Source organism: Pteropus medius, unplaced genomic scaffold, assembly GCF_902729225.1.
Source record: "Pteropus medius unplaced genomic scaffold, Ma_sr-lr_union100, whole genome shotgun sequence".
Lineage (NCBI taxonomy): Eukaryota > Metazoa > Chordata > Mammalia > Chiroptera > Pteropodidae > Pteropus > Pteropus medius.
Genome location: NW_024344240.1, coordinates 3,272,866 through 3,293,956, shown reverse-complemented (window position 1 = coordinate 3,293,956; position 21,091 = coordinate 3,272,866). Strand labels below are relative to the sequence as shown.

At 36.7% G+C, this 21,091-nt stretch overlaps 1 protein-coding gene across 1 annotated transcript in view; it reads left to right on the top strand.

Moving 5' to 3' along the window:
* The window catches only part of RAB2A (RAB2A, member RAS oncogene family), an 83,748-nt gene that overhangs the window by 13,263 nt on the left and 49,394 nt on the right, over positions 1-21,091 (top strand). Inside the window, exon 2 of the mRNA XM_039868870.1 lies at positions 16,599-16,670. Coding sequence (XP_039724804.1) covers positions 16,599-16,670 — 72 coding nt within the window. The remainder of the gene's footprint in view (positions 1-16,598; positions 16,671-21,091) is intronic.

Sequence of the window (21,091 nt, the reverse complement as noted above, 5' to 3'; positions counted from 1 at the left end):
AACCTATTGTGGTTAACTTAAGAAAAAGATTTTATTGAAAAGATTGGGTGCTCCACAGAATTGATAGGAAGGCAATATAATTAAGCTTGAAAATGGCAAAACCAAGGAAGACAAAGCATAGCCAAATGCCTCCTGTCATACACCCTGCTGAAGAAGATGTTGAGTACATGCCATTGCTGTCTCATCTCCACTGTAGACAACCATGGATTCTCTCTTGATGGTCCCCAGTATTGGAGCACTCCTTCAGAGTCCATATACCAGACAAGAGCTTCTGATTGACTGTGTCACATGTCTGTGCCCTTGCTGCCAGGGAGCTGAAAGAAGGTTGCTCTGATGCTAGGTTGTCAGAAACAACAAATGTCTTCCTACACCTGTTGATGAATATTGTTATACACAGTGCTGTGGTAAACATTCTTATGCATTGTGTAAGTAAAATATATGAATCAGCTGGGGTTTACATTTCGCATTATGATAGATGCTGCCAAATAACCTTCCATTAAAAATATGGATTTGGAAAGAATATTTAATTTTGAGTTTGGTATATTTTATGTACTTAAATTCAACAGGCTACTCTCAACATTGTCTGTGGTGACTGATGCCTGTCTATGTTTGGGAGGTCAGCAGTTTAATTTAGTTACTGTCATCACGTACTTCTTGGGCTCTTATTAGTTTAATCTGGCATCTGCATGAAATAGTTCTTTTTGCTTACAGATTTTTAACTTTGATACCTATTCGTACCATACATACTATTTTGAGATCATGTATGGTAAATTTATTGTACAATGATTATATTATACATTTACATCTAGACACCTTCCTTCCATACTTGAAAAAGTATCCTCTTCAAGCTACTTCATTTAAATGTATTTCTGAGATGTGCAGTTCTTATTTGGAATCTTTGCTTATGAGAGGATTACGAAATGGTCATATTAAAGTATATTAATATAACTGATATGTTAACTGGAACATTATTGTTTGGGATAAAGTCAGTGTTGAAGAACTAGTACTCATTATTTAAAGCTGCTTTTGTGAAATTTCTGCCCCGTCGGAGTCATTTAGCTTATGAATATTCCCTCCTTCTTCTTAGTATTGCTCCTAATACCTGGAAAGTGAGATAATGTTCTTTTTAGTTAGGAGAGGTTTTGGTTGCCAATAGTAATATGTATCTGAGAAGAACAAATTCAGGAGGTTGGATGGTGTAGTGGAAAAATATGATTTAGAATTAAAAAAAAACCACACAGATTTGAGTTTCAGTTCTGCTCCTATGTTGTTAACTTGAGGCATATCACTAAAACCTCAGTTTCTTCATCTTTAAAATTAGGTTATCATTTCTGCTTTGCTGTTTATTATTTATTACTATTTATTATCATAGATTTACTACTATGGTTGAAAAAAGATTGTATATGTGGAAGGAGCATATTTTTACCTTCACATTATCAAACACCATGCAGATATTTTAAATGAGATGAGAGAATATTAGCATAAACTTGATTATAAGATTCCATAGATGCAATAAAAAAATACTTATTCATACGAAGTGAGTCAGTTCTTTGGGTATTTGGCAGGTAGCATATAGTCCAGCATAGTCTAAGCTGAGTAATTGCCAAAGATAATAAGTGGAAACAAGCATAATCATATTTTCAACTTAATCTGTACTGTGGTGAAACATATCTGCAGTATTTTCAGTTATTTATCTGTTATCCCAAGCATGTAGTGGCTTCAGATTAAGTTGTAGCTGGAAAACTGAAGAGGATTGGACACTGAAAATAGTGTTATATTTAGGACAGTGGTTGTCAAATTTTAATGCGCATCAGACTCACCTGGTGAGCTTGATAAAACACAGATTGCAGGGCTCCACCCTAAAGTTTCTGATTCAGTGAGTCTGGGGTAGGGCTGATAATTTGCATTCTTACAAGTTTCCAGATGATGATGCCACTGGTTTGGGGACCACACTTTGATAATCAGTGTTTTAGGGAAACCGTGTAATTTATCATCCATGTTGATCCATAGTTTATCAGGACAACAGGAATATCTGAGCCTGCCCCTGGCAAATCAGGATGTAGGCTAATCCTAATTTTACCTAATGGAAAAATCTTTTTACAAAGAGGTTTATGTAATAGAATTGTCACCTGGTAGGTTTTATTTATTATGTTAAATTGTCAACAGATGATCAGATTTTCTCCTTGATTCCTGTTCTTGTAAATGTTAATTAAAAAGGAATAGAAGTATCCTAGATTCAACTGATATATTTTGCCATAAATACTAGCAAAAATATTGTAGATGAGTTCTTTCATTAGATGTGTGGTTGGATTAGATATTAGAGTACTTTCCAAGGTTTTTTTTTTTTTTACAAGCCACAGTAACAGTTACATATTAATTACATTGTAGCCTAGCATTCAGATATGCTGCCTCTAAAACAAGTTTCCAAACAGTAGTGTCCTAACCTTGTGTGTTACATACAGTCTAAAGTTTGCTATTTTGTTTTATTTATTTATTTTTTTTAATGCTAGTTGTGATCCACTAAATTGATTTCATGACCTACTGTTTAAAATCCTACTGCACAGAGGACCTCTGTGTTTTCTTCATTCTGATTCTCAAATGCTCTATCTTCTCTCCGCCATTACGACACACTAGTCAGGGAAAGTGTCAGGAGTTGGGAGAGGAAGGGCAGGGATGTGTTTTTACCACTTGCAGCTCTTTCTTGACATTAGCTTTAGTAGTCTATTTTTTATTCTCTATGAAAATTAGCAAATGCTTCATTTTATTTCCTAATTTTTAAAAATTTTAGTTGCATTGAGTTTTGTATTTGTGAAAATATGGCACTAAAAAAAATAAACCAGGTCTTTTTTAAGAAAATCTAAACTCAGCTTATATTCAGAAACCCTCAACTTTACCAAATTAAATTTGGTTTATCTTAATGAAAGATGTATTAATCATCTAGTATTAGTCAGCATCGAACTAGGAGACAAACCACACAGGGATTCGAACAGGGAAAGTCTAATGTAAAGAATCATTAACTGTAACATGAGATTAGAGTAATGGCTAAGAGGTAAAGAGAACTCTAAAGAATACCTACAATTACAGCAGGTAGAGGGCACAGCAGCTACCCTTAAGACTGAGGCTTGGATGGAACAAACCTGGCATCTAAAGCTCATTGAAGGGACACAGCTGAGGCCTGCTGGATGGCAGAGAATTTCACTGATGGTCTGGACATAGTAAATGAAAAATTCCAGACATGAACTAATAAACAATTCATAAATTTTGAGTTGTGTGCCATTTTGAGTAGCGTGGTGAAATCTCACAGTCCTTCTCCATCCTGCCCAGACATGAATCATCTCTGTGTTCAGCGTCTCCACACTATATATGTTCCCCACCCAGTAGTCACTTAGTGGCCCTCTCAGTTATCAGATTGACTGTCGGCAGTATCTCAGTGCTTCTATTCAAGTCACTTTCATTTTACTTAATAATGGCTCCTAAGTGCAAGCGTAGTGATACTGGCAATTTGGATATGCCAAAGAGAAGCCATAAAGTGCTTCCTTTGAATTAAAAGGTAAAAGTTCTGGCCCAATAAGGAAAGAAAAAAATCATGCTGGGGTTGCTAAGATCCACGGGAAGAATGAATCTTCCATCAGTGATTGTTAAGGAGGGAAAAGAAAGTCATGCTGCTTTTGCTCTCACACCTCAAACAGCAGAAGTAATGGACACCGTTTATGAGTGCTTAGTTAAAATGGAAAAGGCATTGAATCTGTGGATGGAAGACATCAGTAGAAAACATGTTTGATTGATGGGCAATGTGTTACGCCAGAAAGTGTTAAGCATATACGACTTCAGCAAGGAACCACGTTCACATAATCTTTATTACAGTTACATTGTTACAATTTTTCTGTTTTATTATTAGTTATTGCTAATCTCCTACTGTGTCTAATTTATAAATTGAACTTTATCGTAGGTACGTATATATTGAAAAAACAGTGTATATATAGAGTTCGGTACTATAGAGTTTTAGACATCCACTGGGGGTCTTGAACAAAACCCCCCAGATAAGAGGGTACTACTGTATAAAAAGATGAATCTTACTGCTCCTAAGGGAGGAAGGCAGAGGTGTAAACTGATAATAAAAGTATAATGTATTAAGTGCTTGATAAAGTGTTTGTAGAATACTCTGGCCTTAGCATGAAATAAGGTGTCAGCCTTATTTGTTCCTTTGAGAACAAAGAAGCAGCACAGATATCTTCTCTCTCTCATTCTGTACATGCTAACTCTTGTATTTCCTCACAATAGCCTTATGATAGATAAGGTAGATAAGGTAGATAGTATGATTACCATTATACAAATAGCAAACAAGGCCAGATAACATGACACAACTTTTTCTACTAGTGTCACACACAGGATCCAAATCCAGTCCAGTAGATTTGTTATCTCTAAATTGATAGTGTACCGTGACATGCAGAAGGGTACAGTAGTAAAAGTTTGCCAGTGTAAAACACAGGACTAGGTACTACTATGCAGGATTTAAAAAGTGAATTCGATATGTCCCTGCCCTTAAGAACTTTATAGTCTAGTAGTGCTGATAAAATGTGGTAAGGGCTCTCTCTGACTGAGGTATTAGAAAACGCTTGGAATTTCATAGGATCTAGACGGTCTGTCTTCCTTGGAAAACTTAAGGTAAGATGTATTTGAGCTGAGTCTCGAAAAATGAGTAGAGTTTAGACAAGTAGAAATGGTAAATAATCAGAATTTAAAAATAGGAAAAAATAGGGTCATTTTACGTATCTGCTAAATGCTATTATACCTTATACCTTCCTCAGTATAAACCATCCAGTTTAACTATAGTATAGACCTTGTATCAAACAGTTATTGGAAATAAGGCTGAAAAGATAAATTTATTATACTTGTTAGACACCTATGTAGGTACTAGGTTGTGAAAGGTTAAAGTAGAGTTCGAACTTCATTCTGTAGACAGAAAAGATAGAAGTTTTTAAAGGAAACAGTGCAGTACTAGAGTTACGATAAAATAGAAACTATATGTACACCCACAGCGTATATATATTTATATTGTAATATAACAGCAGAGACACACTACTAATATGTAGGACAGATTAGAAAGCTGGGGTATAGTTAGTTAGGTGTTAGTACAGTGGTCCAGGTAGGAGGTAAAAAGGCCTTACCTAAGACAATGGTAGTGAAAGTAAATAAGGTAGTGAGAGCTGGAATTAACAAGGTTTAGGGAAGGATGTTGTAGGGAGTCAAAAAATTAAAGACGAAGGTAATTTACAGACACTTTTCCATTTCAGAAGAGTACATACTTCAAATACAGGCTCTTTTCATTTTTTAACATAAAAGTAATGAATATATGTGATAATGTTAAAACACTGCAACGACAGAAGATTGGATATGGAGGGGGGTAAACGTTGACATTATGCAAAGAGAAACAGGTCAGGGGAAATACAGAGGTTAAAACTTTGGTAAGGTCCATTCCACAAAGGGGCGGGCTATACATAGTGAATTTCTTCCAAAAAGTATATTATGGAAAGGGAAGGAAAGAAGAGAAACCTGCCAAACACCCTCAGCCAGGTGGTCATGGTTAACAGCAGCAGTAATCTGTCATGTTAATAATAATCTTGTTAGGATGTGATGAAAATTGTGCTCTGGTCTTCCTCCCAAACAGCCACAACTCCATTCAATCATGGGGGAAAAGCAGACAAATCCCAATTAAGGGACATTCTACAATATACCTGACCAGTATTCCTCAAAATTGTCAAGATCTTCAGAAACAAGGCAAGTCTGGGAAACTCACAGCCGTGAGGAACCTAATGACACACGATAACCAGATGTAATGTGGGATCCTGGATAGAAACAGGACATTAGGTAAAAACTAATGGGGGAAAAAGTCAGAACTTTGGAGAAGGTAAAAGCAAAGAGGTTTCATAAAGAAGGCAGGGTAAGGAGTAAACTACCCAAGTTAAGGTTTCTCCACTCATCATCATGTTCATAGGTGCTCAGCAAATGGTGGCTAAATAAATGCTGTGGTTGGAGCTCTTCCTAAGCTTGTTTTTGAAATGGATTTTACCCTTCAGCGAAGCCTGGCTTCTTTATCTGTTCTGAGCTCAGGTTCAGATTTGGTTTCCTAGAGTCCATGACACACCTAGAGTGAGTTGAGATTATCTCAGAAGCCTGTCAGTGTTCCTTTCTCCTCCAGCATTTATGGCAAAGAATAGTGTTTTTGCTTCTGAAACCACCCAGTTATATTGATTATGTTACATGCACACACAGCCAGAAAGTCTCCATATTTAAAAATTAGAATACCTAATTCATTTTGTGAAGGTAGATGTGTATTATGGAAGCTTCCTAAAGGTTATGGCACTTGAGTTAAGTTTTCTAATAGCTGTCAGCTGAGTGTACAAAAAAATCACTGAGCATTGGAGAAAGAACACTTAAATTTAAAGTATGCTAAATAAATAACGTGCAAAGACCTGGTGTGTAAGAAATACTGGCATAAAGAATCAGACATTCTGTTGATGTTACCTGCTTTTCTTGTTTTTGTGGTTTTGGTCTCATCCTAGAAGTGTTTTAGTTCTTGGAGTACTTTAATACTGTAAATCAAACATACAGAAATAGATGATTTGCATGAAGGGAAGAAGGGCCAGTTCTCTATATCTTTCTAGTTCCTTTTCATTTTGATTCTTTAGCAACTCTTTGTCAGCATACTCATTTCTATACCTTACAGCAGAGTTCCCCAACCCTAGGCCATGACCTGGTACCCATCTGTGGCCTATTAAGAACTGGGCTGCGATTAGGAACAGGGCCACACAGCAGGAGGTGAGTGATGGGCTGGGGAGCGAAGCTTCATCTGTATTTGGAGCTGCTCCCAGCACTAGCATCACTGCCTCAGCTCCACCTCAGATCATCAGGCATTAGATTCTCCTAGGAGCACTGGTCCCTGGTGTAAAAAAGTTTGAGGACCACTGCCTTACAGTGTCAGGGAAAAGATGTCTTACATTCTTAAAGCTACATCGTTTTGAGAACTTTCTTTAATTTTTCTTTTTATTACTAAAGCTCAGTGCCTGGAATATAGTAGGTAGTCAATAAATATTTTTTGGTTAACTATCTCTTCCCTTCCCTGACAGATTTCTTCACTGACAGATTTCTCAAATAAATGCTCTGTATTCCCTGTTTCCTTTTCCCTTACCATTCACTCTTAATATTCGAGTTACTTTTCTGGTTACAGTAGGAATTATAGATAGCATCAACAATAGTGGGAGACTAACAGTAGAAATCTAAGAAGAAGAAATGAAAGATGATTAGTGATTAGTATACTGGTTTCCTAGGGCTGTTGCAGCAAATTATCATAAACTTGTTTTAGGGTTTAAAACAACAAAAACCTGTTCTCTCGCAGTTCTGGAGGTCAGAAGTCCAAAATCTAGATATTGACCACACTCCCTCTGAAGAATCCAGGGAAAATCCTTGCTTGCCTCTCCCAGCGGCTCTAGGTGTCCCTTGGCTAGCGGCAGCATAATTCCAGCCTCTGCTTCTGTCTTCCAGTGGCCTCCTTTCCTGTGTTTCTGTCTTTGTCTCCCTCTGCCTTTCTCCTCTAAGGACATGTGTCATTGGATTTAGGCCTTAACCAAAATCCAGGATGATCTTATCTTGAACTCCTTAATTATATCTGCAAAGATCCTTCTTCCAAATAAGATCACATTTACAGGTTCTAGGGGTTGGGACTTGGGCATATCTCTTTGGAGGGTCACTCTTCAATCCACAACGACAGGCTGGCAGGTGAGAGTCTAACTGAAGTCAGTTACTTTTAGAAAATATGTATTTAAAAATCTGAACTCGGGGTCAGATAAGTTTGGTCGGTGATTTTGCTCCCCAGCTGTATTCATCTTGAAGAATCTTCAACTTAACATTTTTACTAAAACTTATGAATTTGCAGGATTCAAAGTTTTTGCATTTAAGCCTTATGATATATATCTTTATTTGAAGAAGGAATTCTGTTTTCTTTTTCCTAATTTACAGATGTGGAAATGGACCTCTCTATAACTAGTTTGTCTGAGGTCACTGGTCATAAAATAATACAGGTAGATTTGAACACTGGTGTAAACAACTGTAAAGTTTGCTGAGTTTATTAATTTTTTTCTTTAAAAGCAGACTTTATTATTGTTTTTCATGTTTGTCAATTTAGAATGTTAGGACCAAGAAGAAAATTTTCTGTGTTTGCAAAATAAGTTACGAATATTAACACTAACCACATCTCTGTATGATCTGTGTTTGAAGTCTGTCAGTTCTTTCATATGACTTTAAAATATGTTGTTCTATAGTGGATTACTTTTAGTCATAAGATAGTTTGTTCATTCTTATAACTTTTGTCAACTTTTTTTTTGAGGACCAAGTGTATTAAATGACAATTTACAACCATGATTTCAAGATGATAGTTGGACAGAACTTTCCTTCAATAATTAGGAATTGGCCCTCTTACATTTCTATTATTTGTTTTTTCATATTTTAAATTGTGATTGTAAAAATAGAGTCATCGCCTATTTTTCATAATTATCTTCAAATTGGTGGAAGTCAGTTTAAGACTAGGAAAATAAACTTCAGTAGAATACCTAGCAGTTACACCAGTGTTTCTTGTGGAGAAGGACTTATTATTGCCTAGAAATTACTGAGGAACTTATTTATTCGATTCTTGGGCCCAACCAAAGATAGACTGAATCAGAATCTCTAGGGAAGGTAGGGCTTTAGGAATCTGTATTTTTAATGAGTGTTACTTGTAATTGTTTGGCACTGACGTGGTAATTAGGTAATAATAGGTTCTCACCACAATACTGTGTCCTATTGATGACAGTGACTTGGACCCTGAGTAAAATACAAAGGTGACTTCATGGTGTGAACAGCATCATTATTAAATGTAGTATTTTTGTATTAATTAAAGAGTAGTGAAATAGCTAAAGGAGTCTTGAGAAAGAAGACAAAGCTGGAGGTATCATGCTCCCTGATTTTAAACTATATTACTTTAGTAATCAAAACAGTATGGTATTAACATAAAAATAGACACACAAATAAACAGAGCAGGATAGAAGCCCAGAAATAAACCCATGCATATATGTTCAATTAATTTATGACAGTGGGGAAAGGACAGTCTCTTCAATAAATGGTGTTGGAAAACTGGTAAGCCATTCGCAAAAGAATGAAACTGGACCACTATCTTACACCATACACAAAAACTAACTCAAAATGGATTAAAGACGTGAATATAAGATGCAAAACTATAAAACTTCTAAAAGGAAACATAGGTGATGAACTCCTTGACATCAGTCTTGGTGATTTTTTGGATGACTCCAAAAGCAAAGGCAACAAAAGCAAAAATAAACTAGTGTATCAAACTAAAAAGCTTCTGCACAGGAAAAGAACATAGAGGCCAGTGGTTCGCTCAAGGTTAGCTAAGTAGTGCTTTCAACCACCACACAATGCTTACAGTTCATTCAGAATCTCAGGGAGCAAGGCTTGATACTGATTTGGGGATGTTTTGGTAAAGATCAGAAACTTCTAATGGGTAGAAAGTGATTGAGAGTGGGAGATACTGCTCATAGAATGGTCAGGGAGCACCTGGTGGTGGTGAGAAGCTGGCCATGAGAGTCTGTGTGGAGAGAGGAAAGTGGATGGGTAGGGTGGGTGAAGGCCTGCAGGTTCCAACAGTAGTGATGCAGCACGGGGTAAATCCCCCCAGTGGGTACTTACGTCCCATACCACAAGGGTCCTTGGTTCCACGCAGGAAAGAATTTAGGAGCCAACCAGAGTTAAAAGACAAAGGCAAGTGTATTGGAGAAGAAATAATGCTCCATAGAAGATCATGGTCTCCTCTCAGAGTCAAAGAATGAGACCCTGAGTATTTGAGGCACTGGATTTATATCTGTTTCTTAGTTTCTGTGAAAAATTCCTGATTATAGGACATAAAGAAGAGAATGAATGATTGGGTTTGTCTTTAACTTGTGCAAAGTACAGCTTAAAGTCTTTGTTTTTCTGCTTTCCTCTTGTGGTATGGGTAAGCAGTCATTAGTAATCTCAGCCGGAATCTTCCTTTGTCCTGCAGGTTCCCTGTGCTCTGTCTCACGTATGGCTCATTAACCGGTTACCATACCTAACAGCACATAGCAGGCTCTGAAATCTGCTTAGTTTAAGATTTAGTCTGTGTAGTTCTCATGCCTCTTTCCTATATTAGTAAGAGATGGATTTGGAGAGGCCACTTTATGTTTCTTTTGTTTCTGTTTAATTCTGCAATAATAAAGCAAATGTGCTTTTATAAAATAAGCACCTTTTTTGGGGGGGAGGGGGGCTGGTTCCTCTCATATGGCTTTAACCCTTTTCCTATTTAGAAAAAAAAGTGCACCTCGTTGCCAGTGTTGATTTAACATCACACATAGCAATGCTACGTTTTCTAGGATTTGACATTTTCAGTGATCAAGAATTAATACATTTTGTAAATGGAAATACTACTACTAAAAACTAAGTGGTATAAATAGAATGATGTCAGTTGTTTCCAAAAACTATCAGTATACTAGGGTGATGTGAAGATAATTATAAAAGCGAGATATTTTGTGGCAAACTTCGGGGGTAAGGTTATGACTAATCCATGAGTGATTCCAGGATAAACGCTGCAGCTGCAAGCACCGCCAGCGAGTATTCTTGGGGCAAATGGGAATTAAGTACTGTTTTATGCTGACGGCTCTGTCTCCAGCCTGAGCATCTTTCCTAAAATATAGACTCATATATCCAGTTGCCTACTTAACTTTACCACTTGGATGTCTAATAAACGTCTTAAAATAACCAAACCTGGAACTGATAGTCTTTGCTGCTCTGCTATAATTTTCCCCATCTTATTGATTCGTCCATTTGATCAGGCAAAAATTTTGGAGCCATACATACTTAACATACTACTCCTTCTCTCAAAACCCATGTCTACACTGTCAGCCAGTTCTCTTGTCTCTTCTTCAAAATGTATACAGAATTCGATCACTTCAAACCATTGCGACTGCCCTGATCCAAGACATCATTTCCTAGTTCATTGAGAAAGCCTCCGGAACCAGTCTGTTCGCTTCCTGTCTCATATACTTCTACTATAGGTTATTTTCATCGAAGCAGAGTGATTATTTTAGAATTTAAGTCAAATTATATTACTCCTCTGCTCAAAATGGATTTTGAGCAGAAATGAAAATGGATTTTGAGCAGAGTAGGAATTTCAGTGAATCTCTCATTTTATCACACACAAACTTACAAAGTCCTGCGAGGTCTGTTCCTAAGGGCGTGACTTCCCTGCCTTCTAAGCTTAGCCACATTGGCCTTATTGCAATTTCTCCAGGATATCCTACCTTACCAGCTTCTCCTTTAGCTGTTTGCTCAGCCTAGAGTGCTCTTCTCAGTAATCCACCTGCCTGTTTCCTCACCTCCTTTAGTCTTTACCTGAGTCTCACCTTCTCAGTGAGAGAGACCACCTCATCTAAATACCACACCCTTTCCCTTCTGCCCAGCATCCACGTCCCATATCCTTACTCTGCTTTATTTTTCCTCTGTACCATAGCACTTAACACCCTGCAACTAACATGCCCTCTTTGTCTCTATATACACATACACATAGACAGGCACACGTAAGTTTAAAAAAAGAGGTTTGTTCATTGTCTCTTTCTCCCTACTCCACAAAGGCAGAACTTTTGTCTTTGTTTACTTATATATTTCAGTTACTTAGTCTTAGAACCTAGTCAACATTCAGATATTTCTAGAAAGATTGGCTTATGGCAAGCCTTGGAAGTCCATGTAGCCACACTGAAAGTGAATAAAGCATATTTCCACTTTTAGGGAGCTTAAAATGTAAACAGACATAATAATAAGTGATAGCATTATTAATAATAATAACATTTGTTGAATTCTTCATTGAATTTTACTGTGTGCCACACAGTTTTAAGCACTTAATGCACTGACTCATTTAATATTTCCAATAAACCTATGAAATAGTTATTATTACAGATTAGGAAACTGAGGATAAATAATTTGAGATTTTATCAGTAGTGGTTAGCAAGGATTAGGCTCTAGAGAATGTGCCGTTGGAGTCAGAAATCTTAACCACTCCATTGTAATGTTCTTAGAACTAAATGAGTTGACATATGTAAGTTGCTTAAAATAATGTTTGGCACAAGGGGCGGTTTATCTAAGTTTTATCTATTGTTGGGAGTCATTATTTTTAATACTTCAGAGTTCTTCAGAATATAGTCACAATGACGTGAAAATAGTCATTGGCCACTTAAGAAGCTATTCCTCATTCAATTATCTTTTCTAAGTGTCTCAGGATAATCAACAAAATTGATTTTCTTTGTGAAAATAATCAGTTGCAAATCCTACAAAATATATAGGATTTCATCAGTTATGTGAATGGGTGTCTGATATTTAGACTAATAAACAAATAAAGAGTTGAGAGAAGATACAGAAGTTGCTTTTAAAGAATTTGAATACAAGGATTAAGAGAGACTCATGGGGAAATTGGTGAAGGAGACCTTTGAGATTTTTATCAATTTTACTTTATACTATAAAAAGGTCAAATGTTAAATGATGTCCTACAAAGTTTCTATATTACCAGAAACCTCTAAATTAATATTTCTTGCATTCTTTGTTCAAGAGATAGTTATAAATTAAACTTTATTGTGTTAAATTTATTTAAATATTTATAATTTTTTTAAAGATGAAATCCAATGAAAAGTTTTAGATTTCCTATTTATGATGAAATGTTGGCCCCTATTTTAATGGTTTCACGTTAGGGTCTTATTTTTTTCCTCTAGAAAATAAGAGAAATTTTTCAAAGAAAACGTCAGATTTAGACATAAGTTTAGTCATTTTTTATGCTGAAATTACTGGGGTTTTTTTCTGTATAAGTTATTTGCTACATAATTATAAGTTCCAAAAATCCATTTAAAAATCTAGCCTCAATTTAGAGCTTTTTTCAAATATAAATAGTTTGACATTTTGGGCAAAAATCTCCTTTCTGCATGTTTGCCCAATATACAGGTTAGATAGAAGTTCTCAAAAGGTCTAGACATCAGTCTTGTGGAGTTAGTTACTTGAGCTAAGTGTTATGTTCATTATAGCTGTTAAATTAAAACTTGTATTTAACTTGAACATACAAAGATGTAGCTTACTTGTTTTAACTGTGTAGAGATCATAATACCTATCATAGAGCACTTAAAAACCAGTTTAATACAGTAATCTGGTTAAACCCCAGTGCTCTTAGATTTTAAAATGCAGTAAAAGTTGTCTTAAAGTTTCTAATTAGCATGCTCAATCATAAAATAAGAATCGGCCCTTTTTCGTAAAGTATAGGTCTGTTTGAAATTGAACTTACCACATGATGATATTGTTTTTGCTATATTCCAGCACAAGAGTCTGACCTATACTTTTGATTAGTTGGAAAGAAAAATCCTCCATGTTGTTTTATATCATATTACTATACTTTATGGCATGATGGAGCCATTTTTTTCCATTTAGACTTAAACAGATGTTCAGTTATTAACTTTAAATCCACCCATAGTAAAGAAAAAAAGAACATTAAAATTGTAAAACTCTAGATGATATAATAAATCATCAGGTCTAAATGGTAGAGTTAGAGTTATAATGATTATCTGGCTCAATTCTCTGTACATATAGTAAAACTATGTCCAAAGAGATGAAATGAGTTGTACGAAGTCATATCGGTTAAATCCCTCCCAGATAGCCAGCCTCCTGAGATACTGAGAAAAATTCAGATTTACTCTTTCTGAATCATCAACTAAGACAGTGTTTGTAGTAAGATAGGAAGGAGGACAGAAAGAGGCTTCATGAAACTTGATTTGTATTCGTTATGTGCTGGGGATGTCTTCTTGGTCTCTATCTTAATGGAGCTTATGTTCTGTTGGAGGGTCCCACTCTGCCGTGATACAGTCGATGATAAAAGAGGAGGAATTAAGGGCGATCATGATTTCGTTTTTGGTGTGCTCCATTGGAAGGCAATTCCAGAGATAGGAAACACTGGAGGAGGAGCCGAGTTAGTACTGAGTTCTTGGTTGGGAGGATGATGGGCAAGAGAATGAAAAGGAATGCATTAGGTTGGAAGTTTGAGTTTCAGCCCTATAGGAATTAAAGTGGATGTGTTCAATAGGTAGTTGAAAATAATGAGAGTGTAGTTAAGATGGCTGGAGAAATGGATTTGATAATCACTTACTAATTTATAGAAGTGGGTTGAGGCTACAGGACTAGATTAGTTCTCTCAGGTGAAAAGAAAAGGTGACCAAAGATGGGATGATGGGGGAAAACCTCCAGTATAAGGCTTGCATGGAGGTGGAACAATTGTCACAGAATAAGGAACAAAGGAGATAGTTACATCCTTATAAAACCAGAAGAGATTATTTTCAAGGAGGTTGTAGGCAGATAAACTATAGTTTGTGGCACAAGTAGATCATATTTCTGGATCAAATAAGATGAGGGCTGAAAAGAGGCTAGCTAATTCAATTTGGCAATTTGGAAAAGCATTGATAATTCTGAGTCAGACAGCCCAGGTATTTGGAAACAGGTTTTATCGAGAATTAAAATAGAGGTCAACAAATACTGAATAAGATATCTGTAAATATAACTGACCCTAACAAATGGTCTGTTGTCTATTTAAGAATACACCACAATGGCAATTGGCTATAGTCTCCGTATTGAAAGATACTTTGGCTACCAGGAGAAAGCATATAGAATCTTGAAAGTGAAGAACCAAAGAATAAATATTTTCTGTACTTAACTAGCACTTGGTCAGAATAAGTGGTGTTGGTATGGCTAGAGCAATATATATTCTGTTGTGAGATAAGCAAGGGTTTTCAGACTCTCGTATCACTTAAATGACTTCAGTGAGTCTTGAAGTCCCTCAGTAATAAAATCTGTGCTTTCTAATTAGAATTTTTTTCTATACCACATGGGAAAATTTTGGATGTTAAAAATAGAAATGAAGAAAAGACAGAGAATTCTTAAATGCATATTATGAAGTGAAAGAAGCTAGTCTGAAAGGCTGCATTCTTTGATTCCAGCTATATGACATTCTGGAAGAGGCTAAACTACGGAGACAGTAAAAAGATGAGTGGTTGCCAGGAGTTAGGAGTAAGGAGGGGACTAATAGGTGGAGCATGGGGGATTTTTAGGGCAGTGAAACTATCCTGTGTACTGTAATGGTGGATACATTATACATTTGTCAAAATCCATAGAACGTACAGCACCAAGAACAAACCCGAATGCAAACTATGGACTTTGAGTGATGATGTGTTAATGTAGGTTCATTGATTGTAACAAAAGTAGGATCTTGACCGTGGAGGAGGCTGTGCTCATGTGCCGCAAGGAAAACATGGGAACTGGCTGTACCTTCTGATTGATTTTGCTATAAACTTAAACTGCTCTTAAAAATAAAGTCAATTTTTAAAAAAGAACTGAAGATTCATATTTCAGTTGTTCACCTATTCTGTACTGTCACACTTAAAAAAAAATTTTTTTCCCTTTCTATCCTAGACCTGAAAGGCTATTCAGAGGAGTTAGAAATCTGAAAAAATGAATTTGACTTTGACATTTTGTAATGTAAAAGAGAAATCATGGATATTAGGACAAGAAGAAAACTCAGGTCAAATTCCAGTTTATTTCCAGCTAACTAGAATCTTAAAATACTCAAAAAACTTTGAACAAATAAATATTTCCTAAAACTCAACCATACACACACACACCATAGATTGTTACTGGGCATTCTGACATTTTTTATAACATTTGACACTAGGGTCAATCATTCAGCAAAATTATTAAGTGTTTTATCTCTACCATAAGACAAAAAGATATTCATTGACCTTCTCTTATGAGTTTATAATCTAGAAGACACTGAACGGCTTGGTTTAAGTGTCACTTCCTCAGAAAGATCTTCTCCAGCCCTTCAGTCTAAGCCTCTTGTTACTCATCCTCATAGCACTTTAGTCTCTTCTTTCAAATAGCAGTTATTATTATTTCAAGTTACAGTTTATATAAATAATTTGGGCATTCATTCTATCCAATTTCTCTAGCTATACTACACTGTAGGAAGGAAGCATATTGGTTTTCCACACAATTGTATCTTCAAGTCCCTAGTGCAGTGCAAAGTTAGCACTCAATAAAGACTTTTTGAGTGAATGAATGAATGATGGCTGCCTACAAAAAGATGAAATTATGTTTTTCAATGTTTTCACTAGTACACAAAGAAGAAAAGTGAACACTTAACTGCATGAGTACTGTGCTAGAGGCTACTGGGGGGACCTTAGTTGTCTTCTACAAGTTGCTGCCACTTTTTATCTTTCAAATTGAAATGTCGAATGAATAAGAAAGGATGAAAAGGGTGCTTTGAATTGATTAACACCTTCCACCTATATTATCAGTCCTCTAATTTCCCAAGAAAGTAGAGCACTGAAAAATCATGAAAGGTTGTTCACAGAGCACCAGAAACCCTGGCTGCCTGCTTTCCACGTGCTTTCGTAAAGTGTTCTTTAATTTCTGTAAGTTTTGCCCCTTAATATTTTTTTTTTTTTAACTTCCAGGTGTTGGTAAATCATGCTTATTGCTACAGTTTACAGACAAGAGGTTTCAACCAGTGCATGACCTTACTATCGGTAAGTCTTATAAAAGAAATGAGAAGTATTCAGAAGTTTTGGGAAGTGGAGATGGAATATGCTTAGAGAGTCAGTTCTATTAGTGACGAGTCAAAATATCAGTGAACCTAGATTTGTTGCTGTTCAGAATTTAGTCTCTATCACTTTTTAAAAATTGGACTATAGTAAAAATAATATTACCCAACTTTGTAAAAGTGGTTGCAGTGAAACAAGACATATTAATATTTAGGATTTTGATTGTATTTAATGATGAAACAAATGATTGAGAGATAACACAGCACAGGGGTAAGAGCAGAGACTCTGGACCAGCTTGCCAGAGTTCGAATGGAGTCTCTGCCACCAGCAAGCTGCATATCTCAGTTTCTTTATCTGTAAAATGAGAATGATAGTAGTACCCGTCTCACAAATATGAAGCATTGAAACAGTGCCTGGCAACATGGTAAGTGTTGTAGGGCAGGGATCCCTAACCCCCAGGCCACAGCCAGGTATAGTCCATGTCCTGTTAAGAACCAGGCCGCACAGCAGGAAGTGAGCAGCTGGTGAGAGCAAGGAAGCTTCATCTGTATTCGCAGCCGCTCCCCAGCGCTAACATCACCACCTCAGCTCCACCTCAGATCATCAGGCATTAGATTCTCATTGGAGCACTGGTCCCTGGTGCCAAAAAAGGTTGAGGACAGCTTCTCGAGGCTCACCTATAATTTCTAATCGAGAAAAACTTCCATCAAGCATTTTTTAGTTTTCTCAATTATTTAAGTATTAGCTACCATTATTATTATTACTGTGATAGACAAACTGCCATCAAGTATTCTTTAGTTTTCTCAGTTGTAAGGAAGAAATGAGGCAGTTACTGGTAAGGAATAGTCAATAAATATTAGCTGTTATTAACTAATATTATTTAACTGTCAGCTATCATTATTATTACTGTGGTAGAAAAACTACCATGAGCATTCTTTAGTTTCCTCAATTTCGAAGAATAAATGAGACAGTTACTGGTAAGTAATAACTTATTATTGATATTGCTCATTAATTCCAAAAATATAAAATTAAAACAAGTGAAAAAATTGAAGTGAGTAGAATGTTTCAGTGTTCTTATATGTTTAAAGAAATTGTATTTCTACCCGGAAAGCTAAGGAACTTAGCTTGATTATTCTTTGTCTGTAGCCCATTAACAATTAGAAATTAGTAAACTATGAAGAAATAAGGTAATTGGCAATCTAGTTAGACTTTACCACTGATAACTGGATGTATCTTTTTAGTCAGGGACTGCTTATTTTCTATAGATATCATAAATTCACTAGCACGTTAACTCTCATGTCTTGTGTATTTTTAAAATAACAAATGGAAGATAGAATTTATGAATCAAATAACTAGATCAATTAATAGTTTTCAGTGAAGCCACGTGTACTTTGTGGCTATATTAAAATTTTTCCCTGGTGGTGACTGAACAAGAATATTCAAATTCCATTTTATTTCAGTAGTTTTAAGTATACACAGTAATGATGGGTAAAAAGAGTTCAGCTACTTCTGGGCCTCATGACATAGTTTAACTTTGGTGAGCTCATTTTTATGTAGAATCTGTTCTTTGGCCATTAAGTCTGAACCTTGGTAGCCATCTCTTAGGCAGGACTCAGTCCTGAGACTACTGGCTAAACAGTTTTTAGTATAGCATACTAACCAAAAGTGTCTTCCTTTTCATTGAAGCTTTCATTTAATTTTCTAAATTGTTATGGCACACCTGATAAAGAGGATGGGCCTGAGTCTCTGTCAGAAACTGGCACAGGCTATACTTGTGGGGAAGAGATAAGGGAGTAGACCAAAGGGAGTTGTTTGGAAAACTGTAACTCATGTAACTGTACCAGCTGGCTCCTCTCTTGGTTTGCTGATGGTAGGCACGGGGAGATAGACGGCTAAAAGCAAAGCAAAACCAAGGGTCTCTTCTCTCTCTGCATGAGTTAGCTGTAGGTCCTCTGTGGCTCTAGCCCCAGCCCCGGCCTACTGGGCCCACTGCTAGTCTAGCTCCTGAGCTTTGTAAACCCTGGTTTCTCTGTCCCCACAGCCTAAGGATGGTAGCAGCTTCCTGCTGTTAGCCAAGCTCTGCGTTGCTTTACCATCTTTTCTTTGGACTTCTCAGCTCGTCCTCGCTGTAACAGTTCCCTCTGTTTTAAATACTTAAGTATGGTTCCTGTTTCTCTGGTTGGACCTCAGCTGCTATACCTTATGACACCCGTCGCAACAATATATTTTGGAGACATAAAGACAATTTAGCAGGTCATTAGCACTTTTTTTTAAAGGAACATTGGAACGTTTGTGAAAGTAGACATATGACAGTATGTTGATTCTGCTGCATACTTGCCTTTGCCTAATGAATAGAGAAAGGTGAAAAGTAATGGTTGGGTCATGACAAAGAAGTATTAAATGATAGAAAAGGGGAAATAAAAGACCGTAAAAGGCAAGGAAAGACTCTGAAATATTCCTTACCCTTTGACTGCTATCTCAGTGAGAATGGTTATATGAGTCAAAGCAGTTTATAAATAGCTTCCTGGCTACTATTACATTGAAATCGAGACTAGATAGAGCCTTACTACTCAAAGGCTACTCAAGGGCTATTGCACTGGACCAGCAGCATCAGTCATGTGGGAGTGTGTTATATCTACTGAATCGGATTCTGCATTTGAACAGGTGATTCATGTGAACATTAGTTTGAGAAGCATTGGAGCGATGGCTTTTAAATATTGATTACCTTGCTGGACATGAGTCTTTTATCGTTGACCTTACACATACCACATATATGTGAGCACACCTCCACATGCATCTTGGCCTCTCAGTCCCCTGACTTCCTCTCCTGTGATCTTGCTTCCATTCTACCTCAGCTATTTACTCCCATAGTCGCTCCCAGGACCTTGTCATTACCAGTATCTGTACTACTCCAGAATTTCATTTTCGTGTATGTGGCTGTTTGACTATCCTTCCCATCATTCCAGCTCACACCTTCTGGTTCCTAACACTAACAATTTATTTGCCCTTCCCAAACCTATAATGTTTTGACCCTAGCATCTTTTCATTTTCACCCCTCTTGCGTTTTCAGTTCCCTCCTCACCCAGTTTTAATTCTAACCACTATAATCGTCATTATAATCACTCCTGCATACACCCTCCACGTCCTTCTCTTCTCTCTTACTTCACCATACTCTGTGGCTAACTTGTAGGTTAAGTTCAGCTATCTACTCCATGCTTGCACGGGGAAAAACACAGTATCATGCTAACTAGTCTCATTAATTTAATTTCTCGAACACTAACTTTTAGCTGTCCATACATTCTCCTCTTTCCTGTATAACTATATCATACCTTCTTGCTCTGTAAGCACGTAGCACCATTTCTATGTTCATTCTCAGGTGATTACCTGGGTTTCTATTTCGCTCAGAAAGTAGAGGCAAGTAGAAGAGCATTTTCACAGGTTTCCACCACCACATAGACCCACCTACCTGCATTGTGCCCATAAACTGAGCCTTTTTGCTGCTGTGGATGAACCCCAAGCTGCTGGCCAACGTCTACTCAAAGAATGCAGCTTCAGCAGTTCTTTTTTATTCCGGCTGGCATTAATTTTTCTCTTTTCGATGGTAATCTTTGATGACTTCTTTTCTAGCTTTCATTCCTTTTCTCTCCTTTAAGCAAAAGTCCTCAGAAAGAATTATCCACATTTTCTATCTCTAATTTTTCTCCACTCATTTTTGAACCCACTCCAACTAGGGTTCTCTCCTCTCATATACACATATTCAGCTGCTTTCTCAACATCTCTTGTGTATCTAATAGGCATCTCAAACTTAACGTGTCCTAAATAGCTCTTGATTTTTTTCCTCCCCAGTCTTCATAAGTGTACACGTACCCCAGTACCCGTCCTCTCACTTAGATTTATCTTTTTTCTTAACTTTTTATACAAGTAAATATAACTGAACATTGTCCCCCACCAGTATAAAGTCAAATCCATGACAACAGAGTTACCTGTTTGATACTCTGTCTCCAGCCCCTGGTACATATAAAGATTCTATAAATATTTGCTAAATTAGTATACTGTCTGGAGAGAAAGCTTCATAAAGCAACATTTAACATTACAGTGGTTAATGCATGCATTCCTTTAATGATGTTCAATTATGTTGTTTACAAATAATTCCAGTTACAGCCCACTAATTCCCACCACATTTATTTCACTACCTGCTAATGGACAGTTTGACTAACACTGATCTAGAGGGTGGTCCATTTGTATGTTGATTCCACCTTCCTACCTATCTCTCTCACTTCCTTAAAGCAGTCAATCCGTAAGAAATGACTACTAGGAGTAAAAGTGCTTTGGGGAAAAGGTAATAGAATCGAAGCATATTTCTATCAGGCTTCCCACAAGCTGTCAGTTAAAAATATACCTCATTT